Source organism: Panthera uncia, assembly GCF_023721935.1.
Source record: "Panthera uncia isolate 11264 chromosome A1 unlocalized genomic scaffold, Puncia_PCG_1.0 HiC_scaffold_16, whole genome shotgun sequence".
Classification (NCBI taxonomy): Eukaryota; Metazoa; Chordata; class Mammalia; order Carnivora; family Felidae; genus Panthera; species Panthera uncia.
Genome location: NW_026057576.1, coordinates 546,365 through 572,737, shown reverse-complemented (window position 1 = coordinate 572,737; position 26,373 = coordinate 546,365). Strand labels below are relative to the sequence as shown.

The 26,373-nt window shown below is 41.9% G+C and overlaps 1 protein-coding gene across 4 annotated transcripts in view; it reads right to left on the bottom strand.

Annotated features, from left to right (window-relative positions):
- PARP4 (poly(ADP-ribose) polymerase family member 4) overlaps positions 1 to 26,373 on the bottom strand; it is a 107,607-nt gene that overhangs the window by 44,657 nt on the left and 36,577 nt on the right. For all 4 annotated transcript variants that reach the window (XR_007461037.1, XM_049646678.1, XM_049646680.1 and 1 more), the window contains 6 exons: positions 20,527 to 20,658; positions 19,666 to 19,752; positions 15,395 to 15,559; positions 14,682 to 14,728; positions 14,285 to 14,363; positions 7,906 to 8,043 (listed from right to left, as the gene is read on the bottom strand). Coding sequence is in view for 3 of the 4 variants with exons in the window: in XM_049646678.1 (XP_049502635.1) it covers positions 7,906 to 8,043; positions 14,285 to 14,363; positions 14,682 to 14,728; positions 15,395 to 15,559; positions 19,666 to 19,752; positions 20,527 to 20,658 (648 nt within the window). In the remaining variant the exon portion in view is untranslated. The remainder of the gene's footprint in view (positions 1 to 7,905; positions 8,044 to 14,284; positions 14,364 to 14,681; positions 14,729 to 15,394; positions 15,560 to 19,665; positions 19,753 to 20,526; positions 20,659 to 26,373) is intronic.

Here is a 26,373-nt window from a genome sequence, read left to right as displayed (position 1 = left end):
TCTTTCTTTCTTTCTTTCTTTCTTTCTTTCTTTCTTTCTTTCTTTTTCTTTCTTTCTTTCCTTTCTTTTTCAATATATGAAGTTTATTGTCAGATTGGTTTCCATACAACACCCAGTGCTCATCCCAAAAGGTGCCCTCCCTCAATACCCATCACCCACCCTTCCCTCCCTCCCACCCCCCATCAACCCTCAGTTTGTTCTCAGTGTTTAAGAGTCTCTTATGCTTTGGCTCTCTTCCACTCTAACCTCTTTTTTTTTTTTTTTTCCTTCCCGTCCCCCCTGGGTTTCTGTTAAGTTTCTCAGGATCCACATAAGAGTGAAACCATATGGTATCTGTCTTACTCTGTATGGCTTATTTCACTTAGCATAACACTCTCCAGTTCCATCCATGTTGCTAAAAAGGGCCATATTTCATTCTTTCTCATTGCCACGTAGTATTCCATTGTGTATATAAGCCACAATTTCTTTATCCATTCATCAGTTGATGGACATTTAGGCTCTTTCCATAATTTGGCTATTGTTGAGAGTGCTGCTATATACATTGGGGTACAAGTGCCCCTATGCATCAGTACTCCTGTATCCCTTGGGTAAATTCCTAGCAGTGCTATTGCTGGGTCATAGGGTAGGTCTATTTTTAATTTTTTGAGGAACCTCCACACTGTTTTCCAGAGGGGCTGCACCAATTTGCATTCCCACCAACAGTGCAAGAGGGTTCCCATTTCTCCACATCCTCTCCAGCATCTATAGTCTCCTGATTTGTTCATTTTGACCACTCTGACTGGCGTGAGGATATATCTGAGTGTGGATTTGATTTGTATTTCCCTGATGAGGAGCGACATTGAGGATCTTTTTATGTGCCTGTTGGCCATCCGGATGTCTTCTTTAGAGAAGTGTCTTATTCATGTTTTCTGCACATTTCTTCACTGGGTTATTTGTTTTTCGGGTGTGGAGTTTGGTGAGCTCTTCATAGATTTTGGATACTAGCCCTTTGTCCGATATGTCATTTGCAAATATCTTTTCCCATTCCATTGGTTGCCTTTTAGTTTTGTTGGTTGTTTCCTTTGCTGTGCAGAAGCTTTTTATCTTCAGGTCCCAGTAGTTCATTTTTGCTTTTAATTCCCTTGACTTTGGGGATGTGTCAAGTAAGAAATTGCTACGGCTGAGGTCAGAGACGTCTTTTCCTGCTGTCTCCTCTAAGGTTTTGATGGTTTCCTGTCTCACATTCAGGTCCTTTATCCATTTTGAGTTTATTTTTGTGAATGGTGTGAGAAAGTGGTCTAGTTTCAACCTTCTGCATGTTGCTGTCCAGTTCTCCCAGCACCATTTGTTAAAGAGACTGTCTTTTTTCCATTGGGTGTTCTTTCCTGCTTTGTCAAAGATGAGTTGGTCATACGTTTGTGGGTCTAGTTCTAGGGTTTCTATTCTATTCCAGTGGTCTATGTGTCTGTTTTTGTGCCAATACCATGCTGTCTTGATGATTACAGCTTTGTAGTAGAGACTAAAGTCTGGGATTGTGATGCCTCCTGCTTTGGTCTTCTTCTTCAAAATTACTTTGGCTATTCGGGGCCTTTTGTGGTTCCATATGAATTTTAGGATTGCTTGTTCTAGTTTCGAGAAGAATGCTGGTGCAATTTTGATTGGGATTGCATTGAATGTGTAGATAGGTTTGGGTAGTATTGACATTTTGACAATATTTATTCTTCCAATTCATGAGCACGGAATGTTTTTCCATTTCTTTATACCTTCTTCAACTTCCTTCATAAGCTTTCTATAGTTTTCAGCATACAGATCTTTTACATCTTTGGTTAGATTTATCCCTAGGTATTTTATGCTTCTTGCTGCAATTGTGAATGGGATCAGTTTCTTTATTTGTCTTTCTGTTGCTTCATTATTAGTGTATGAGAATGCAACTGATTTCTGTACATTGATTTTGCATCCTACAACTTTGTTAAATTCATGTATCAGTTCTAGCAGACTTCTGGTGGAGTCTATCAGATTTTCCATGTATAATATCATGTCATCTGCAAAAAACGAAAGCTTAACTTCATCTTTGCCAATTTTGATGCCTTTGATTTCCTTTTGTTGTCTGATTGCTGATGCTAGAACTTCCAACACTATGTTAAACAACAGCGGTGAGAGTGGACATCCCTGTCGTGTTCCTGATCTCAGGGAAAAAGCTCTCAGTTTTTCCCCGTTGAGGATGATGTTAGCTGTGGGCTTTTCATAAATGCCTTTTATGATCTTTAAGTATGTTCCTTCTATCCCGACTTTCTCGAGGGTCTTTATTAAGAAAGGTTGCTGAATTTTGTCAAAGGCCTTTTCTGCATCGATTGACAGGATCATATGGTTCTTATCTTTTCTTTTATTAATGTGATGTATCACATTGATTGATTTGTGAATGTTGAACCAGCCCTACATCCCAGGAAGGAATCCCACTTGATCATGGTGAATAATTCTTCTTTGAATTCTTGAATTCGATTTGCTAGTATCTTATTGAGAATTTTTGCATCCATATTCATCAGGGATATTGGCCTGTAGTTCTCTTTTTTTACTGGGTCTCTGTCTGGTTTAGGAATCAAAGTAATACTGGCTTCATAGAATGAGTCTGGAAGTTTTCCCTCCCTTTCTATTTTTTGGAATAGCTTGAGAAGGATAGGTATTATCTCTGCTTTAAACCTCTGGTAGAACTCCCCTGGGAAGCCATCTGGTCCCGGACTCTTATTTGTTGGGAGATTTTTGATGACTGATTCAATTTCTTCGCTGGCTATGGATCTGTTCAAGCTTTCTATTTCCTCCTGATTGAGTTTGGAAGAGTGTGGGTATTTAGGAATTTGTCCATTTCTTCCAGGTTGTCCAGTTTGTTGGCATATAATTTTTCATAGTATTCCCTGATAATTGCTTGTATCTCTGAGGGATTAGTTGTAATAATTCCCTTTTCATTCATGATTTTATCTGTTTGGGTCATCTCCCTTTTCTTTTTGAGAAGCCTGGCTAGAGGTTTACCAATTTTGTTTATTTTTTCAAAAAACCAACTCTTGGTTTCGTTGATATGCTCTACAGTTTTTTTAGATTCTATATTGTTTATTTCTGCTCTGATCTTTATTATTTCTCTTCTTCTGCTGAATTTAGGCTGTCTTTGCTGTTCTGCTTCTAGTTCCTTTAGGTGTGCTGTTAGATTTTGTATTTGGGATTTTTCTTGTTTCTTGAGATAGGGCTGGATTGCAATGTATTTTCCTCTCAGGTCTGCCTTTGCTGCATCCCAAAGCGTTTGGATTGTTGTATTTTCATTTTCATTTGTTTCCATATATTTTTTAATTCCTTCTCTAATTGCCTGGTTGACCCATTCCTTCTTTAGTAGGGTGTTCTTTAACCTCCATGCTTTTGGAGGTTTTCCAGACTTTTTCCTGTAGTTGATTTCAAGCTTCATGGCATTGTGGTCTGAAAGTATGCATGGTATGATTTCAATTCTTGTATACTTATGAAGGGCTGTTTTGTGACCCAGTATGTGATCTATCTTGGAGAATGTTCCATGTGCACTCGAGAAGAAAGTATATTCTGTTGCTTTGGGATGCAGAGTTCTAAATATATCTGTCAAGTCCATCTGATCCAATGTATCATTCAGGGCCCTTGTTTCTTTATTGACCGTGTGTCTAGATGATCTATCCATTGTTGTAAGTGTGATGTTAAAGTCCCCTGCAATTACCACATTCTTATCCATAAGGTTGCTTATGTTTGTGAGTAATTGTTTTATATTTTGGGGGCTCCTGTATTCGGCACATAGACATTTATAATTGTTAGCTCTTCCTGATGGATAGACCCTGTGATTATTATATAATGCCTTTCTTCATCTCTTGTTACAGCCTTTAATTTAAAGTCTAGTTTGTCTGATATAAGTATGGCTACTCCAGCTTTCTTTTGAATTCCAGTGGCATGATAAATAGTTCTCCATCCCCTCACTCTCAATCTGAAGGTGTCCTCAGGTCTAAAATGAGTCTCTTGTAGACAGCAAATAGATGGGTCTTGTTTTTTTTTATCCATTCTGATACCCTATGTCTTTTGGTTGGCACATTTAGTCCATTTACATTCAGTGTTATTATAGAAAGATATGGGTTTAGAGTTGTTGTGATGTCTGTAGGTTTCATGCTTGTAGTGATGTCTCTGGTACTTTGTCTCACAGGATCCCCCTTAGGCTCTCTTGTAGGGATGGTTTAGTGGTGACGAATTCCTTCAGTTTTTGTTTGTTTGGGAAGACCTTTATCTCTCCTTCTATTCTAAATGACAGACTTGCTGGATAAAGGATTCTGGGCTGCATATTTTTTTTTCTGTTCATCACATTGAAGATTTCCTGCCATTCCTTTCTGGCCTTCCAAGTTTCAGTAGAGAGATGGGTCACGAGTCTTATAGGTCTCCCTTTATATGTTAGAGCACATTTATCTCTAGCTGCTTTCAGAATTTTCTCTTTATCCTTGTATTTTGCCAGTTTCACTATGATATGTCGTGCAGAAGATTGATTCAAGTTATGTCTGAAGGGAGTTCTCTGTGCCTCTTGGATTTCAATGCCTTTTTCCTTCCCCAGATCCGGGAAGTTCTCAGCTATTATTTCTTCAAGTACACCTTCAGCACCTTTCCTTCTCTCTTCCTCCTCTGGAAGACCAATTATGTGTAGATTATTTCTCTTTAGTGCATCACTTAGTTCTCTAATTTTCCCCTCATACTCCTGGATTTTTTTTATCCTTCTTTTTCTCAGCTTCTTCTTTTTCCATAATTTTATCTTCTAGTTCACCTATTCTCTCCTCTGCCTCTTCAATCCAAGCCGTAGTTGTCTCCATTTTATTTTGCAGCTCATTGATAGCATTTTTTAGCTCCTCCTGGCTGTTCCTTAGTCCCTTGATCTCTATAGCAAGAGATTCTCTGCTGTCCTTTATACTGTTTTCAAGCCCAGCAATTAATTTTATGACTATTATTCTAAATTCACTTTCTGTTATATTGTTTAAATCCTTTTTGATCAGTTCATTAGCTGTTATTTCCTGGAGATTCTTTTGGGGGGGAATTCTTCCGTTTTGTCATTTTGTATAGTCCTTGGAGTGGTGCAGAACTGCAGGGCACTTCCCCTGTGCTGTCTTGAATAACTTGCGTTGGTGGGCAGGGCCGCAGTCAGACCCGATATCTGCCCCCAGCCCACCACTGGGGCCACAGTCAGACTGGTGTGTGCCTTCTCTTCCCCTCTCCCAGGGGCGGGATTCACTGTGGGGTGGCGAGGCCCGTCTGGGCTACTTGCACACTGCCAGGCTTGTGGTGCTGGGAATCTGGCGTATTAGCTGGATTGGCAAGGTGCACAGGGGTGGGAGGGGCAGGCTCAGCTCGCTTTTCCTTTGGAGATCCGCTTCGGGAGGGGCCCTGAGGCACCGGGAGGGAGTCAGACCCGCCAGAGGGATGGATCCGCAGCAGAAGCACAGAGTTGGGTGTTTGCATGGTGCAAGCAAGTTCCCTGGCAGGAACTGGTTCCCTTTGGGATTTTGGCTGGGGGATGGGCGAGGGACATGGCGCTGGTGAGCGCCTTTGTTCCCCGCCAAGCTGAGCTCTGTCATCCAGGGCTCAACAACTCTCCCTCCCGTTGTCCTCCAGCCCTCCCGTTCTCCGAGCAGAGCTGTTAGCTTATAACCTTCCAGATGTCAAGTCCCGCTTGCTGTCGGAACACACTCCGTCTGGCCCCTCCCCTTTTGCAAGCCAGACTCGGGGCTCTGCTTGGCCGGCTGCCACCCCTCTGCCCCGGCTCCCTCCCGCCAGTCCGTGGGGCGTGCACTGCCTCTCCGCCCTTCCTACCCTCTTCTGTGGACCTCTCGTCTGCGCTTGGCTCCGGAGACTACGTTCTGCTAGTGTTCTGGCGGTTTTCTGCGTTATTTAGGCAGGTGTAGGTGGAATCTAAGTGATCAGCAGGACGCGCGGTGAGCCCAGCGTCCTCCTATGCCGCCATCTTCCCAGGATCCTCCTGTCATTATATTCTTAAGCTCCAAACTTTCTGTTTGGTTCTTTTTTATGGTTTCTATTTCTATTAAACTTCTCATTTTGTTCACATGTTGTTTCCCTGATTTCATTTAGTTGTTTATCTGTGTTCCCTTGTATTGTATGGAGTTTTCTTAAGGTGATTATTTTGAGTTTGTTGTCAGCAAATCATAGATCTACATTTCTTTGGGGTCAATTACAGGAGCTTTGTTAGTTTCCTTTGGTGGTGTCATGTTTGCCTAATTCTTTTTTTTTCCTAATTTTTTTAATGTTTATTATATATTTTTAAGAGAGAGAGACAGAGCATGAGCAGAGGAAGGCAGAGAGAGAGGGAGACACAGAATCTGAAGCAGGCTTCAGGCTCTGAGCTGTCAGCACAGAGCCCAACACGGGGCTTGAACTCACGAACAATGATCATGACCTGAGCCAAAGTCGGATGCTTAACCAACTGAGCCACCCAGGCGCCCCTGTTTGCCTGATTCTTCATGATCTACATAACCTTGCACTAGTTTGGCAGGTAAAGACCTTTTCCTGTTGGCTCCCTGGTTGGTGCATTTACCTCTGGAATCACAATTGTGCAGAATTGGAGTCAATTTTGAGGCTGTTCCTAAGTCTATGGTGTGGTCTGCAGCTGATATTCTTGTTACCAGAGGGTTGAGCACGTCTGGTCCCTGGGTGGGTGGGTCTGCCTCAGAACCTGTTCGGTAGAGTCACCTGGGATGAGAATCCACTTCAGAGTCCATAGGTTCTCAGTCATCAGACCTATTACCAGGTACATGGATGGGTGTAGCTTCCACTAGGTCCCTGGAAGTACTCCTGCCTAGTTGCTGGATGAGTCTCTAGTGGACAAGATTGGCCCTGGACTACAGTTGAGAGGGGCTGGAACCAAGCACCACAACTGTTTCAGGTTCCACAGCCATGACTGGCATCTGCAGACTTGGCTCTGAAGGTGAAGATAGATGTGTTCCATGGGGTCTCTGGGTGGACCGAACCTCCATAGCTGGAGGGCTGAAGCAGAGTATAAGGCCCTTTCTGGATCTCCTGAGGTGCAGACATGAGTATCCAATAGGTCCTATGCCAACAGGACTGCTTGTGGACTGCGGCCAGGAGGGGGTTAGAGCCGAGAATTTTCAGAATCTTCTGACAGCCTTTTCAGAATCTTCAAGGTTATAGATGGAAGTGTCCCTGGACTCACAGGCTTGCTTGAAGACTGTGACTGTGAGGAGGCTGGAGCCAAGTATAGGGTACTTTCAGGATATCTGGGGGCACAGATGGTGCCTGCAGCCAGGACCATGGTCAGCAAGTCAGCCGCCTGGGTGCAAGCCTGTCTTTTCAAAACAGTTCTCCTCACTTTTGAGCTGTATTGGCATTTCCAAATCTCCTAACTGGATCCCAAAGTTCCCAAATGGCACTTTGTCCATGGATAGATGCCAAATAATTGTTGTTGGTGGGGGGATACATGTGAAGGACATCTTGTTGGGCCATCTTGCTGATGTCATTCTCGATTTTTATTCTAATAAGAGATTCTTTGTCATAGGGACACAAATGGTCTTATGGCCATAAATAATTTTGTATCTGTTTTTACAGTATCAATATTTAAAAACTATAAAAATACACAGACTAACAATGTAACGTCTGAAGGCATTTTTTTGTTTTCAGTGGGGATTAAGGTAAAAAATAAAGTCATTATAGAGAAACATGCCACATGAGGAACTTGGTTGAAACCTCAGAAGTTTATCAATCCAGATCCCGTAAGTATTTTTAGTTGTAAAATCTTGGAATGGTGAGAGTTCATTTTGCAATGCTAGTTTTCCTGGACTAACAGTAACTTCTAAATTTAAATAATGTATTTGAAATATTTTTTTAATAGTGTCTCTCATTTTTAAGTAAGAAGGACCATACCTCACTTTCTTTTTCTGGATGTTTTTCGACCCACATTCTTGGGAGATGTGCATCAGATAAACCGACATGAAGGGAGAATCCATTGCTGTCTAAGGAGCTACCGTCCATGGTGCTAATTACAGCTTTGCAGTCTGTACTCTACAAAACAAACAACAATGACAACAAAGTAAATAATGGAATAATACCATAGTATCAGTTTGAAGTTGCCTTTCAAGTAGCAAACCCTTGCATAATTTATATAACTCCATTAGCAATCAACATTGTAGTCATAAATTCTAAAATTATGATGTTTTGAGAAGTGTGACCATTATTATATCAGTTACCCTCCTGAAATGCTAAGGTTGATGTACACAGTCAAATTTAGATACGTTTAAGACAGTCTCAAGTCCTGGATCCTAAGGTTATAGGTCTATGTATTCAGTTAGAACTATCTGGATATAGCAGAAAGTATACTAGATAATCATAACTTAGAATAGTATAAATAGAAACTTCAATGGAAATCTTATAATTATGACTAATTCTTTTTTTTTTTTTAAAGTAAATGTATTTGTAGGTCATGTTGAATAGGGCAAAACCTATAGAGGGGACATCATGCAGGATCCAGATTAGACTGGAGTTATTTCAGGCACATGGGTGAAGAGTTTCATCCTATCCTTAGTGAGAAGGAAAAAGAGATTTGTAATTCACTGTGTGTTCAGGTTCTCATTTCAGAGTATGAGTTCAGTTATCAAGATAAAATTTTATCTTCATAAAATTTTAAATAAAAGAATCTATGTAGATATTCTTACACGGCTATCTGCTGTCAAATCATCTGGAATACAAAACACACAAGTGCAGGGAAGATGCCCCTGTTCAGAGCCTAGATGAGGTCAGCTACATTAGATGTGCACTTTGCTCATGCTCTCTATGAAAAAATGAACAAATATCAGGTGGAACTTTCAAATTTTAAAGCTGTCCATAATAAAATGAACTCCTTAATAAAGTAGTGCATTCCCCACTGCTAGAATTGTTTAAGCAAAGACAATTAACCATGTTTCTGGGATATTATACAGGGACTTTCTGCATTAAGGCAAAAAACTTTTTTTCCATTCTAAGAATCTGGGTTTCTGTTACCTAAATTTCTTCTACATAAATCGATTGACTTTTATGATGTTATATTGTGGGTTTTCTTTTCCTTAAAGATTTTCTTTTATTCTTTAACATGAATACATGTAGAATAAAGTGTTTGATTAACAAAAGGGGGAAAGGAGATACAATTTGCCTCCAAATGACAATCCTTATCAATGAGAAAATTAAGTCATTTGACTTCTCATATAGCACTGAGACTATATAGAGAACTATAGGTAGATGATTCAAGATGCTATAATAAATTTGTCAAGTGGAAGATAAATTGAAAGATAAGAAGGAAGGTATGAATAGAAGAAAATTTGTCCGTAACAGAACCAAGGATGTTTTTGAAGCTTATGGAAACAGATTGATTAATTGTACCTGAAACAGAGTGACAAAATGATGACTATAATTTGTAGAGGATCAGAAATATGACGTAGATTGTGATTCTGACAGATTAATTTTTTAAAATTAATGTTATCTTTTAGTATTTTGTTGGTGGATTCTATAATGTTTTGCTATGAAAAAATGTGTGTGCTACATCTCTTATTAGGAATGCCCTCTCTTACTTGCTAAATTTGGAAGATGATATGACTTGCATGAAGATTAATATTTATAATTATTTAGGTTGTCACTATGTGACTTCCATTGGTCCAATGAATGATTTTTAATCACTTTATTAAGAGATAGAAAATAGCTTTCCCATGTGTTCTGAACTCCTTAGTATGCTCTACAAACTACCTCATTTAATATGACAAGGTGTTTAGTAAAAAAAAAAAATTATGTCCCATATATACAGACATCCTTTATTCTGTAGGAAAGATGAATTTCTTGATATGTACCAGGCGTTGGTGAAGCAAATTAAAATTGAGTGATTCCCTGGATTTATAGTTAACTCTCATATTTTATGGCCTTTTTAAAAACTAATTTTAGTGCAAATTATCCCAGAAATACTGCAGAAAAAATGTCTAGAAGCATAACAACTACATACAGTAAAACCCTAGTAATAAATTATTAAACTATTTAAGCATTGGCTGTTAGCCCTAGGCGCAACTCTAAAATTATGGTTCCACAGAATTTTCTATCATCTTCTAAAACAAACTCCAAGTTGTAATACAGTCTTCTACTTCATATCAAAATTATATAAACATAATAAGTGATCCTGAATAATATGCGTCTAACAAAAGAAATATCCATTATTCTGGATATTTATTCTGTATTTATAATAATATTATATAGTATTTATTATACAGTATTCTGATAAATTAATGTGCCATCTTGTTTCAAATTCAGACAAATGTTAAAATATTATGTAGCAAGCAACACATATGAAATACTGAATGATCAACTAAATGGAGGCTTTACTTTGTTCAACCACTCTCATCCACCAATAAAAATTTTAAAATTACATATCATATATGCAAATTACTCCATCTTTCAAGCTTATAATAATCTTTGGGTCCTCTCACATAAATAAACAAATACTTAAAATATGTTGGTTTTTTCCCATATATCCCTGTACATTGTTTTTTTTTTTTTTAATTTTAACTTGTTTTATTTTTTATTTTTTTTAAATTTACATCCAAATTAGTAAGCATATACTGCAACAATGATTTCAGGAGTGGATTCCTTAGTGTCCCTTACCCATTTAGCCCATCCCCCCTCCCAAAACCCCTCCAATAACCCTCAGTTTGTTCTCCATATTTATGAGTCTCTTCTGTTTTGTCCCCCTCCCTGTATTTATATTGTTTTTGTTTCCCTTCCCTTACGTTCATCTGTTTTGTCTCTTAAAGTCCTCATATGACTGAAGTCCTATGATTTTTGTCTTTCTCTGACTGACTAATTTCACTTAGCATAATACCCTCCAGTTCCATCCATGTAGTTGCAAATGGCAAGATGTCATTCTTTTTGATTGCTGAGTAAAACTCCAATGTATATATATATACCACATCTTCTTTATCTATTCATCCATTGATGGACATTTGGGCTCTTTCCATACTTTGGCTACTGTTGATAGTGCTGCTATAAACATGGGGATGCATGTGTCCCTTCGAAACAGCACACCTGTATCCTGTGGATAAATGCCTAGTAGTGCAATTGCTAGGTTGTAGGGTAGTTCTATTTTTAGTTTTTTTGAGGAACCTCCATACTGTTTTCCAGAGTGGCTGCACCAGCTTGCATCCCCAATTATGACTAATTCTTAAATTACGTTTTCATAAACATAGAATCACTTTTGGAAATGTGAATTATATGCTTTAAACAATAAAGGCAATGTGATAGACTGTGAAATGGCCTCAAGGTTTTTCCATTCCTGTGTACTGGCCCCTTTGCAATGCAACTTTGCAGCTCTTCCTGTCAGGAAGTGGCCTTTCTCTGCCTTTGAATCCAAAGTTGGCCAGTGTGACTTGCTTTGGTCAATGGGATATTGGCAGATGTGATGCAAGAGGCTTGGAAAATGTTTGTGCAGTGAGTTTCGCCTTCCCCTGTTGCTGTTGAGAACTCTCCCACTACCATACACATGAAGCTGAGCTAATCTGATGAAGAGAGACACGTGGTCGTCACCCCAAATGACACCAGGCCAATAGCCAGGTATTAGAATAAGACCATTCTAGACCATCTTGTCCCAGCCAAGCCAGTGCAGCCCATTAGAACTTCCCAGCCATGGGGTGCCTGGGTGGCTCAGTCGGCTAAGCGTCCGACTTCGGCTCAGATCACGATCTCGCAGTTCGTGGGTTCGAGCCCCGCATCGGGCTCTGTGCTGACAGCTCAGAACCTGGAGCCTGTTTCAGGTTCTGTGTCTCCCTCTCTCTCTGACCCTCCCCTGATCATGCTCTATCTCTCTCTGTCTCAAAAATAAATAAACGTTAAAAAAAAAAAAAAAAAAGAACTGCCCAGCCAATTCACAAAACTGTGAGAAATAACAAATGTTATTGTTTTAAACCATAAAGTTTTGAGATTGTTTGTTTCAGAGCAAAAGCTACCTGATGCAGAGGGCTTCTTGTTCAGGATGGACTAAATGCATGTGTTTATCTCCATTCTCTACCAAAATCCTAAAACCCCCTACCATAAGAGGGAATCAATTAGAGGGTATCAACCCTTAAAGACATGGAGAATAGGAACGAAGACAATCGCAGATGAGAGATCTTAACAAAGCTGACAGAGGTGTGGTGGAAGGTGTACAGAGAGTGGAAGAAGCTACCAACTGGGTGGAGGACTGCAGCGACCCAGGAAGGGTCACACCTTGGAGGTACTGCAGAAAACAACAGTACTAGTGAGGAGACTATGCACTCAGTTGCCTTGGTGCAGACCTCCTCCCTGCTCTAAGTAGCCAAGCAGCTAGCACCGAAAGCTAGCGCCCTGTTCTCTCAATTAAGGAAACTGAAGATTCATTACTTACAGAAATTCAAGCAAAGAGTATCTACAGGAATCCTAGGTATACCGAAGCATAGGTGTGTAGTGACGTCAACTGGGGAAGGACGTGCAAGGTGGCATCCTAAGTGTGGGCCCCTCAGTCCCTCTCCCCAGTTCATACTTTATGAATACCCTAGAGGAATTCTGAATAACTGCAGAAAGGCTAAAACACTACCATGAGACTCACCATCAAACAGCCAGCCAGTTGCCAGGGCCTCCCGTGCAGGGCCTCCCATCCACTCGCCCTACCTCACAGCATCTAGCTAGCTTTGTGTGTGTCTCAGTTAGACACGAGCACAGAGGAGTCACCCAGGCATTTGAGGAAAAGCCTCTAACACAAAATATAGAGAACAAAAAGCAAAAGCCAGAAGGAAAAGAGAGCTCAAAGAAAAAGGACACAACACAGGGAAGAGAAGAAAAAATGTATTTTCAGAGAGACAAGAAAGAGAAGGTACTGCATTCATGAAACACACAAAGATGCTATAAAAAAGGAATATTCATTCATTCATTCATTCATTCATTCATATTTTAGAGAGAGAACACATGAGGGAGAGGCAGAGGGAGAGAGAGAATCCCAAGCAGGCTCCATGCTCAGTGCAGAGCCTGATGTGGGACTCGATCTCATGACCCTGGAATCATGACCTAAGCCAAAATCAAGAGTTGGACACTGAACCGACTGAGCCACCCAGGTGCCCCCCAAGAGTAATATTTACAGAGCAGAAAAGAGCTCTTGCAAATTAAAAATATTAGAACTAAAATAAAAATTTCAGTAGAATGGTTGGAATTTAAAATTGAAAAAATCACTCAGAAAGTAGAACAAGAAAACAATACAATGGTCAACAGGAGAAAAAAAGAAAGAAAACAAGAGGCTCCATCCAGGGGACACCTGATTGAAAGGCAATGCAAAAGGTACAGGAGAGAGGAACAACTTATTTTTAAAAATATAACAAAAATTTCCAGCACTAAAGGCTACGAGTTGCATACAATGAATGAGTATCACCTTCTTATAAAATTTCAGAATACCAGGGATAAACAGAAGATCTGAAATTCTTGTAGAAGTTAAAACAAAACAAAACAAAACAGATTACATACAAGGAATGGGGGATAAGAATAGCATTTAAGTTCTCAGAAGTAACACTAGAAGCTAGAAGATAACGTTTTCAGTATTTTCAGAGGGTGATTTTCAACCCGAGATGAAAACCTCAACAAATGATCAGCATTAACACATGGGATGAGGACAGCTTCAGGCACTGCTGCCCACACACTCCACCTACTCAGGAAGTGAATGGAGGCTGTGCTCTGCCAATGGAAGGAGTAACACAAGAAAGAGGGTAAGGAACAAAAGTCCTGCAAAGGAGAATCAGAAAAGAAAGGCCCTGGGACAACCCCTGCCCTGCAGTAACCAGGCTGGGCTGCAGTGGAGACACGGAAAAGGAAGAGGGTCTCAGGGGGAAAACATTTCCGAATTACTGGGAGCATTCAGCAGTGAAAAAGAGTATTCCGAAGAGTTTTAATCTGTGTGTGACTGAGGGTAGCGGAGAGGCAAGATAATCAGATTTTCATCTACCGCAGTAAGAAGCCAAAAAAATACTTTTGAAATAGATGAGTCAAGAACAAGCAGTAAAAAAATGTATCATTCACAACTTTGGAGGCCAGCAGAAAGGAGGTTAAGTATTTAAAGTGGTTCACTGTCTCTGGAGGCGGGTCTGGAAGCGGCAGGGTAGAACCGACTGCAGCTTGTTGTAGAAGCCGTTGTTAGCATTATGATTACGTAACTTTTTAAGCCATCAAGTATTGCCTTGATAAAATAAAACTATGCTAAAATAAGAGCTCTTAGAGAATAAACCAAAGATTTACTAACCTTTTGTTTCAGTTCATGTGTATCACTAGAAATGAATTCAATCACATATGGCATCTCAATGGACATACACAAAGAGAAGCTACCAAAAAAGAAGAGAAAGTTGTCTGAGTCTATAATCTTAAATATTAAACAACTACTTGTAGTCATTTTTAAAAATTATGTATATATACACATATATAATATACATATAAATATCATATATAAATATGTATATATAATTTTAATATACATATTTAAATATACATATTTAAATATACATATTTATATATAATTTTTAAGTTATATATAAATAAATATATATAATACATATGTAAATATGTATATATACATAATTTTAAATGAAAATTTAAAACCAGTCCATTCAATGACTGGTGGGTTTTATATTTTTGGTACTAACCTTTGCTTTGTTCCTATTTCCTTTACATAAATCTTCTCTACTGTATCCTGTTAAAAGAAAAATATACATGTATAACTAAGTATCTACTAAGTTTCACAATGAGACCTCAAAGCTGAAAGTAGCGTTGCCAAGGCCACACCCTACAGCAGCTATGAGATAGCTGGTCTCGTGTTGGAGTGGCGAGACAGAACATTTGGTCATGGAAAAACAGTAACTTCTAAAATGCAACTGATATTGGGGATTATTTATGACCATTTGCATAGAGATTTTCAACTACACATATATCTCTATGAGTGTATATGCACACATATACCTATACACCTATATATACATATACACATACACATAGAAACACAGTTTATATAAATACATACAAAATAGGAACAAAGTGTTAACCAGTAGCTTTGGGCTACTATCTCTGGCAATGGAATTAAGGGTTGTTTAAATTTTCCTCTTTGGTTTCTTGGCATTCTTTATGCTTATCTAAATTATTCATAATGAACATGTAAGTAGAGACACAAAAATTTTTTAAGTGACTGAACAGAATAAAAATATGATACCCATTGAGTGTAACTGTGCCTTGTATCTAAATGCAGAAATGTCAGCAAAACGGATTTTGCACCACGAAGATTAGATTATTTTGGATACTTTTTCTTCCCTGTGAATAAATCACCAAAAAAAAGCTTCTTTAAATCTTTCTTAAGCATACGAACCTGACTGTTTTCATTCAAAGCTCTGTCCTGTTGCCAGGGTGCTACGGTGGCGGGCATGAAGAAGACGGCCCTGGTGCCTTGGATGCTGAGTTCCATGATGTAGGTAATTTTGATCAGGACCTTAGCCTTAGGGGGTAGATTTCCGACACTAACAGTAAAAACATCCTGAAATAGAAACACATTACTCAGCTTTCCACTCAAAAGCATATGCATTCTATGCTAGTTAATCCCCCCTATTACATGAGCCGCTTAAATTACAATCTGCCAGAGTCTTCTTCAGAAAATGAGCATATACCATTTTGTAGTGCTAAAGGAGAATCCTGGAGCGGGTCCCCAGGGGTGGGAACGGTGTGACATCTACAAAGGGCAGAGGGAGGGGAGGCCCCCTGGAAGCAGGACCCCACCCTGACTGGGGAGCCTCACCGTCCTCGTCCTCGCACAGAGGCCCTGGGCACGGGGCTCTGCACAGCCAGCCTCCAGACAGCCCCTTCTGGAAGGGCCTGTAGCCTCTCCGACCTCCACAGCATCTGGCGGTAATTCTGTCAGGAGCCAGAGAGCTTCAGCAGTTCTCGCTAACTTGCTCCTCACTTAATTCTTTCACCCTACAGTTTACTCATCATTTTATTTAGAAAAGGCATTTCATTTTCTTTTAAAGGGGCATTATAATCACTGCATAAGGAGACAGACTCATGAATGACTAGGGCAGAAAAAAGAACAGATCTATTTTTTCTGATCCTACACAGAGAAGCTCTTAATACCCCAAGCATATCTTCCGTTCTGCTTGACTGTACTGCCATAAAATTCAGTATGTTTAGGAGCATATAATACTAATGATAATATCCATTTGCAAGAACACCCAATGAAGAAATGGATTCCAACGAAGGGATAAACAATGGAGAGATGATTCGTAAACAGTGTTTGTCCTTGAAAGAAGTGCATAAAAACCTGGGGCTCATTTGAGGGACTGCCACGGGAATAGAGTGGGGCTGCACTTCCGTTTCTATGTAGGCTACAGATGCAAGATGTCACTTCTGTTGCAACAAGCCGGATAATCTACAAAACTGTAACTTGTCTTGAACTGCCAGAACACTGAGTTGCAAGGCAGCCAAGTGAACTGAATTCCAAAGAGTGATGAGCCCCTCAAGGCACAGATGGGGCACGGGAACTGTGGATTCCCCTACGGGCTCCGAGGGGGCTAGCATCTTGGTCTAGAGTAACAGGGAAGCTAGCCCTCACTCGGCAGCTTCCGTCCACGGAGGCTGGGTCCTTGATTCAGCTTCTCCCAGCTTCCGACTTGGCCTCGAAATTTCCTCTGCATTTCCTCATTAACTCTTTATTTACCCTTTCCTGTTACTTCCCTGCTTAAATATCTGGGACGACAAACTAGACCTCTATCTTTGTAAATAGTGTATGAAGAGTAGTGAGGCAGATATGCACTGTTGCCAGAGGAGCAGAAAGCAGTGGTACCTGTCCTGGGTGAAGGCAAGGACAACTGTAGTTTTCCCTTACGTGGAGAGACCCTGAAGCCAAGGCTTTTTAAACATACGTGTCTTTTAAGTTAAGCAAACAGGGGCACCTGGCTGACTCAGTCAGTAGAGCATGCTACTCTTGATCTCAGGGTCATGAGTTCAAGTCCCATGCTGGGCATAAAGCTTACTTAAAAAAGAAATTAAGCGAGCAGATGGAGTCTGGACATTCCAAGCAGAAGAATGAGGGCCTCTGCAAATGGCGTTATGTTTTCAAGATGACGAATAATAGCTCAGGCTCACTGGGGTTTGAAGTGGGAGGAAGGACGTAGTGCAATGAGGCTGAGGCAGGTGAGGCCAGGCTTGGGAGGGTCTTGGGCACCGTACTGATGGGCTGAGGGGATGACGGTGGGCCCCACAGTAGTGGCCATAGGAGAGGTGGTGAGATGGGCAGGCCTCCTAAGCTGGTAAGAAACCTGAACAGATGATTACTTGGAGATGGATGATGGACAACAGGGAAGGGAGGACCGAAGGGTGATGCCCTGGGTTCCCACCTGGCCGACTGCGTAAGTGGTGACGCCATTATTACCACCAGAAAAACAGGAGAAGGAAACAGTTTGGAGGGGAAGGGAGGGGAACGAAATCAGCTTTAGACCTATCGCCTAATAAATACGTGTGGTTTTTAAAAATATTTTCAGTTACGGACTTCATGACCACTCCACCTCGTTCTTTTTAACCTTACTTCAAAATGCACTAAATATAAGATTAATTTAGATAGATATATCCTAAAGGTGGGCCAAGGCAAAATTGAGTCTAGTAATTTTGACAGACTCTTTATTGTGCCTTAATCCAAGGAATCTTAGGAAGAGAAAAAACTGTATACTTTAAAGCTGAATTAGACTTAAGCTTCCTCAAGCCAGAAAGCTAGGGAATCTGGGCATGGCAGCTCAGGTCTTTTTCTGCTTTCCCTTTGCCAACCAACACTTAAAGGCAGGGTCCCAGGGCTGCATCCTTGCATGATGCCCAATGTGTCACCATGTCAATTTAGGGCCTCCCACGATGACTCCCAGATCCCCACGCCCAGTGCAGACCTTTCTCCTGATGCCTGACCCGCTGTCTCAGGGACCTGTCCCCCCAAAGTCCCATCAGTCTCTTAGACTCATCATCTCCTCCTGCACTTGTCACTTCCACACCCACGAAGCATCTGCTTCTCTCAAATCCCTGCCTTGATGAACAGCCACACTGATCCCAGTGTTACTCTTGACTCGTTTCTCCCTGCCACACCCTCCAATCTGGCTTCAGTCTGTGCCCTCCACCGCCCTGGCATCTTTCGGATGTGCTGCATCCTCTCCGTTTCCACTGTCACTACCTCAGCAGTTTAGTTTGGGCCCTCATCCCACCTCTTGCCTAGATTACCACAAGGGCCACCAAACTCCTCTCCGTGACAGTCTGCATGTTTGTGTTCCCCCCCAAACCCATAGGTTGAAACCCTGACACCCACTGGGATGGTATTAGGAGGTGCGGCCTTTGGGAAGTAATCAGGTTTCAATGAGGCCTCATGATGGAATTAGTGTCCCCATAAGAAGAGGAAGAGACTAGCACCTACTCCCTGCTATATGAGGAAACCAGGAAGAAATCCACCATCATCATTTTGGACCTCCCTCCCTTCAGAACTGTAAGAAATAAGTGTTTGTTGGTAAAGCCAACTTAGCAAACTAGACAATCTCCCCTGCCCCGAGGTGTCCCTCAGGCCACTCCAACCTTCTCATCACCACTTGAGTGTTCTTTCTCAAAGGCAATTCTTATCAGTGTCACCCCAGCCAAGTTGAAATATTTCTATTTTCCCAAGGAACCATGCTTTTTCAGGTCTGTTACAGCCTGTGTATGTGTCTCCCCTCTGTCTGCAGGCCCTTACCTCTTAGGTTACCTGGAGAATTCCTGCTTATCTTTCAAAAGAAGAAATCTAGTAGGCATCGTAACTGTACCTGCTTCCAGATTCTCCACAATTTTATCCCTATGAAAGCAATTAATCAGAATGAAAAGAATCTGGACCTGTCTCCGGACTCTGCAGAAATGCCTCCCTGGGATATGATTTGGTGGAAACTGGATAAATTGCTACGTAGGCTTAGTTCTAAGAAAAATGTATATACAGTGGACCCTTGAACAACATGGGGGTTAAGGGCACTGATCCCCATACAGCCAAAAATCTGCTTATAACTTTTGGCTCCCTAAAGATTTAACTACTAATAGCCTATTGCTGATTGGAAGCCTTACTGATAACATAAACAGTCAATTACCACATGTTTTGCATGCTATATGTTATATACTATAATCTTACAATGAAGTAAGTTGGAGAAAAGAAACTGTTCCTAAGAAAATCATAAGGAAGACAATTTACAAGGCTGTACTGTATTTATCCAAAAAAATCTGCCTAAAAGTGCATCTATGCAGTTCAAACCTGTGTTGTTCAATGGTCAACCGTATATTACACTCTTTTACCAGAAGATGAAGATTACGTACCCCAAATGTATTTTCATCGTCACTTCCGGGAAACTCTGTTCCCAAGGACAGAAGTAGCTGTTCTTATTTGTTTGGCAATTCTGACACCGTTTCCTCCCGCATTCAGGTAAGCCAAATGGTTCTGACCAGCTTGACCTCCCCTCACTAATGGCAAGTTAAACTCTAGGCCTAAAACAGCATAAATTATCCCAGTTTCTACTATGAATTTCATGTTTCAAGTCCTATTCCAACTCTTTCTCCCTTCTGGTAAGTATGTTAGAGGAATGCATGAATATCAAGCCCTACGGGTGCATCCTGGTCCATCAAGTAAGCGCCATGGCCTTGACTGATGGCTTCTCGGTATTCACGGCGGGCTGCTTCCTTCTCTTTAACCTGGAAAAGATTATTTTCAAGCCAGTCATATAACATGAATAGTGATTTCAGACTTTAACAAGAAAAACTTCATCAATATTTATTAAAACCTATGCAAAACCAGAAAACTAAGCGTCTAAGGTGAAATGAAACCTATATAAAGTGGCCGTTAAAATGTAATTACCTAATAAGAATTTGAATATTAAAAGGCCAAAATGATGATGTTGGGACCAAAATATTTCAGTCAATAGTGAAAAAAATATTTGATTGGGATTTTATGTTGAACAAAAATAATAAGTTAAATCTTAAATTTAATAAAATAGCAGTTATTGCAATTGTGGGCTAATCCTTAGAATAAACAAAGAATGTATCACTTGTTATTTCTTTTGGTACACCCTTTCTTACAACAATAGCCATCACCTCAGTCCGTCTGTTACAGCAGGGCGCAGAGGGTCATTGTTTGCAAAACTGTATAAGGGCTTCACCAATTTTCCAATGTGCCTCTCTTAAACTTTTGATACTGAAATTGATCTTTTCTGAAGTGCTAGGCAAAGATTTTGCAAGGCACTGACTGATGAACACTGGACGGACAGGAACAGAAACCAGTTAATCAGGGAGGGATGCGTCCCAGGAAGCCAACTGTCCAAGTGCTTGGTTCTTCAAAGATTATTTCTGTCTTATGACAAGGTTGCTACTCAACCTTATAGCTATGGGGACTCAGATGAGAAACATTTGAGTAAATGGGAAACTTACTTTGAAACCAAAGAGCGATCGCAGTGCATTTTCTCCCCTTACCTCTCCTACTATGTGTTTCCCATTGATGAATGCTTCAAAACCACAGACAGCTGCCTTATCATCCAAGGGAAAAATATATTTTGCCTCAATGGGCACAGAACTTTGATTTGTATATGTCTGAAAAACAATGACCTGAAGAAGAACAAAAAATCCATGTACTTGATGAAACCATATGGAACAACATTTGCAGGAACAACTATTAACGGAAACTACAATGTATATTTTCTTTCAATTGCTTGAATTTGCATCATGTCCCTCAAACTCCCAATCCTGGCTTCAGGGGCTAGAGCATTCTACAGTTACTGTGTAGAGTCCATGTTACATTATAAAACATAGTAGCTACATCTTTAGGAAATTCATACACACATGGCTAGAATAAAAGTCACTAGTATTACAATATTGCAAACAATGGCTTAACAGAAGCAATGCAACTTCTGTTAAGGCGGCAACAGAATGGTCCCTTCATGTGTGGATCTTGATCTCTCCTTGGTGTCACATGGGCCCAGACACTATTCCAGAAGGGTTCTTATATCTGGCCTGTTTTCAGGTCTTGGCACTTCTTCCTTTACCTCTCTGTGCACAGCCCTCCATGGGTTTTCTCATCCATGCTCATTTCTTCCTGTCTAGACGACTCCTGAATTAATCTTTTCCACTCCTACATGCTGTCTCTATTCCTATCAGATTAATTTTACTAAACGGACTGTGTTCATCACATCACTCCCTTGCTTAAGAAAAGGCCAGTCTTTAAACATTTGAAAATTAAAAAAAAAACAAAAACACCTAGACATATAATAAACAGTAACATTTAAACATGTGGCAATAATGAGGAAAAAATATTTAACCATTTGTCATTAATAACCTCTGGGAAGAGAGTGAAATGAAAAATTAAAAAGAATAAAGGTGGGATGGCTGGGTGGCTCAGTCTGTTAATGTCTGAGTCTTGATCTAGGCTCCGGTCATGATCTCATGGTTCATGAGATCGAACCCTTCTTCAGGCTCTGAGCTGACAGCACGGAGCCTGCTTGGGATTCTGTCTCCCTCTCTCTCTGCCCCTCCCCTGCTTGCTCTCTTTCTCTCTCAAAATAAATAAATAAAACAAAACAAAAAAGAATAAAGGTTATGAACTTATACAAAAAAGCTGTCCACAGCTAGATTCACAGTAAACTGTGCTGCTCCCAGAGAAAAAATGCGCCGCACCAGAGAAAAAATTCAAGGCACATCCATTTAAAAAAGAATTTGATTTTCTCCAAATCAGCAGGTCAGCACCCTCCAGGAGACCCAGTTCTTCAAACAAAGGCCTCACCAGCTGGTGGCAGCCATCTGCTCACCAGGCAGCTCCCTGGAACTGGGGACTGGCCATGGCCCAAGATAACCCCAAAGGATTGAATCCCAGAGTTTCTTGGGTGTCTGGTGACTCCAAGGCATTGTAGAAGGTCAGAGAGCACCCGGCAGAGAAGGCACGCAGATTGCTGACCAGGAGGCTATCCGAGCTCCCGTGCACGGAACTCTCTTCATCTGTCTCTAGGATATCCAGTTTTACCAAACCCCGCAGGGCACCTACGCTCCGCCTGTGATTGATGGATAGGATCACTGTCTAACTGTCTTTTGGTTTAGGTTAATGTTTTCATCCTACTCTGTGCATGTCCTGCCTGGATCTAGTCAGCAGGTCTGTCTTCGCATGGGAGCTCCCAGGGGTCAGGCCTATGGCAGCTTCACTCTCTCTGTAATTGTATGACTGAGCACTCAGAAAGCAAGGAATATTTGATAATGATGAGAAAAGTATTTTTACTAGGTCTTAGAAGAGAAATAAATACAGTGGTACTAATTTTTGACATCTTAATTTTCCTCCTTCAGATGAAACTACTATTTTAGTTTTATTACTAAACTAAAAACATTAAACTCATTCTAAGAGTCAAGTAAGTGAGCCATGAATATACAAGTCCCTGCTGCTGGGCCTCTGTTTGGATATTCAAAGTCAACCTACAGGCCGGCTGTCTAATCACAAATTAGTGGAAAATTCACTGCTAAATCAGGAGTTATTTTTTGGGCAAACTTCCCCATGGAAAAAATCTTCATCAGGTTTAAAATATCAAATGGCACAAGTTTTCTAATCCACAGTAATGTATACATGACTCTCCTTTTAACATAATCACCATTTGTTTTGTATCTACTGCTTATGAAAAAAATGCCCTACTTTACATTCATTATATTTAATCCTCACAATTTTACATATGAGGAAACTGAGGCACAAAGAAGTTAAATAATTTCCTCAAGGTCGTAGAGCTAGAATAGAATGAGTGAGGATATGAAGCTAAGTCTTTCGAACTCCGGATTCTCTGCGCTAGACCGCCGGTTGAGGAGGCTGGCCTCGCGAGTCACGATGATCTGCGTTGAAATCTGCGCTTTATCATACTGTTAACATCTCCGCACATCAGATCCCTCATCTAAACAATGGGCATAATCACAGCAGCCACCTCACAGAGTTTTGGGGAGAATTAAATACAGCCTGTGAAAAACTCAATCCAGGGCCTGACTCATAGGAAGTGGTAACCATGGGGTCACAGCTCCTACGTGGCTCCAAAGAGATTAATATATAGTAGAACATTTACGAGGAGTCCACACCGGGACAGAGACAAAGTCTATAACATTTCCCTGAACCACCTCTGGGATGAGGGTTTGGATCAGAGCGGCCGGAAGGCAATGATCGGATGTATGCAAACTAGTACGAATATCACACACAGCACACCCGCTCCACCCGCCACACCAATTTCCCCAGTTTCAGGCGACCGTGACAGGTAATCTGATTTCCCTCTGCAGAGAGAGGAATATCCCAATACCGGACTCAGATGTTTTTATCTTCCTAAGAGGGCTTGATAGCCGTTCAGTGCAGTCTTCAGTGTTAGGAGCCCACGATGAGGTCAAATCTTAGAAAACAACCTTCACGGCACACTGGCAGTCGACCTGCATGTGTGCCCATGAGCTTGACTTTCTGTCCCATGACCTTGGGGGCACTAGCTGTGAGCTTCTGGCTGCGGCCCAGCACTGCACTTGAGCATTACCTCTCCCCCTCGCCCCTGCTACAGAAGGGGTATCACTCCCCGCTGTGCCATTGTGATTTAGAACAAGAAATATGTATTGGGTCTTCGTGCCTGTTTCTCGCACAGAGCTCCCACAGCTCTCAGCATCTCCCAAATGAGAAGAACAATGTGGGCATCTCCATATTCATAACAAACCCCTTTCAACCACATCCGAGTTTATGTTAGAGAGGTGACTTCTGGAGGGGCGCCTGGGTGGCTCAGTCAGTTAAGTGGCTGACTTCGGCTCAGGTCATGATCTCGCAGTTCCTGAGTTAGAGCCCCGCATCAGGCTCTGTGGGACCCGGGACCAGCCTCTGAAGTGACAGCAGGGGAGGAAGGCAGTCCTGCGGGACTAACCTGTGGGACTGGACACTATTTCCAGGCAGACAGTGTCAGAACTGAGTTACTGCTTGGGGGTGTGAACACACATCTCACACTCCCTCTACTGGATCATCAGTGTTTTTCTCGTGCACTGGCTCACACACGTGCCATGATTTCTCTCATCTTAAAAGAAAAAGGAAACCAATCTGATTCCATTTCTCTTCAGCCACGGTCTCATTTTCTCTCCTCTTTCCCCCCATTTTCTTTTGCACTCACTCTAATTAGGCTTTCACCCCCACTGCTCCATCAAAGAGGCAATTGTCAAGATTGTCGATGATCTCCTTATTGCTGAATCCAAAGGTCAAGTCTCGGCCTTGACTCTACCTGATCCGTCAGCAGCCTTTGACAGAATTATCATTCTTTCCGGAGACCCAGGCCCCCCCGGGTGTCTCACTGGCCATTCCCTCTCTGTCTCCTTTGCTGACCAGCCTCCTCTCCCAACCCACGGCATGTTGGTCTTCCCTCCCTACCTATTCTCTTGGTGATCTAAAGGGGTCACAGGACTTTAAACAGAACCTAAGTGCTGGCAACTTCCCCCAGTTATGACTCCGCTGGGAATTAACTTTTCCCTGCACTCTAGACTCAAATGCCTAACTTCCTGCTCAGCTTTTCCATCTGGACATCAGCGTCTCGTGTGATACGGCCGAGGATGGCTTCCTGATAGTCCTCCCAAGTTGCCCTCCTACCACCTTCCCCATTTCAGTACGTGCAAACGTGATCAGTCCTTCTAGTTGCTCAGGACAAGAACCTTGGCTTCATTCTTGACACTCGACTTTCTCTAGTGTTCACGTCCATCAGCAAATCTTACTGGTTCTACCTTCAATCCTTTGCCAGACCAAATCATTTCTTACCCACCGCCATTGTTAACCGTCATCCTTGAACGAACTGCTTGAATGGTCACCTACGTTTGGTGCTATGACATGATTCTTTTCAGGACCAGATGTTCTTTTCAGGACCAAGGCTGCTGGGAGTGTCCTCTGCTGAGTCCTTCCCCAGACGGTACTCAGCAAAAGGTGGACCGCCTCACCCAAGATTATGACCCCTCTCCACAGGCAGCCACATCCAGTGACTGATGCCTCTGTGAGCACAAAGCTTGGCACCCGGCCTCAATTCAGAATATCTCTGAGGGGCTATCCCAGCTTCGGAGCTCCCTCTGAGATCATCTGAGGACTCATATGCATCATATGCTAGAGGTGTCACGGCTCAATGTCTCCTTTTGCCACGTCCTGATTCCCTCACTCTCTTACAGGAGCACTTCCCAACAAGCTTCCTGAGAACAAATTTTTACCTGGAGTCTGTTTTCCAGACCACGTGACCTAAGATGTCTCCTAACTGACCTTCTTCATACTGTTCTCAACATGGCAGCTAGTATGATCCTAATAAAACAGGTCAGATCACATCACTCCTCTGCCAAACATCTTCTAGTAGCTTCCATTTTACTCAGAATTAAGGACAATAACTTGTCCTGTATCCTGATGTGAACTGACCCCCCCACCACCTTTCTGACCCAATCTGCTGCCATGCTTTCCCCTTCCACTCTGCTCTAGCCACAGTGGCCTCCTTGATGTCCCTGACCATATCAGGCTTGCTCCCACCACAGGGCCCTTGCACGTACTGTTGCCTCTACCTGGAATGAGCAACTCCCAGATGTTCACATGGTTTAGCTCCCTATTTCTTTTTTCTTTTTGATGGATACACTTCCTTTATCAAGGATGACAACCTAAAAAAACCCCAAACCCCAAACATGTAAAAACCTGGGTGCTAGAAATACAAACTCAATTCATTCAAATTCAAACTCATCCAGACTCTGGTCACAAACCCTAGTGAGGTGCACTAGAGCACCAAGTCAGGGAGAGGGGGACATAAGTGAAGCCAAGAGAAACAGTAAGAATGGGGGGGGGGGTTTCCACACTCCCCTAGGGATCACCCTCACAAGTGGTACCTCTACCAGTGACAGTGAATACCCACCAGGCCCTAACCTTTTGACCCCCACCCCATCCCGGCCCAGGGCTTTAAACACCAGTCCCAAGTGGCTTTCCTTCCCCTGCTCCATTGTCACTTGCTCAGGCTTCCAACCTCACTCTTCTCCTCTTCCGCACCCTTCTCTGCAATTAGTAGGGGGTCAGGGTACTGTGCGAGCTGCACTGAGGCTGGGGGCCAGGGGAGGCAGGGTGGAAATGGAGTGCACAGGGCAGAAGGGCTGTCCAAGAACCCTCTCTTCACAGGATCCCAAACTGCACACCTGCTTCCTCTTCTGTGTCCACTCAGGTCTGAGAAAGTATCCTGTACTCATAAGCAGCTACCTGGAGAGCTGCAGGTCAGAGAAGGGGAGGGCTTGCTGGCTGGCACTGGTAGGAGGGCTGGGGGGAGGTGGTGGGCTGGCTGGGGG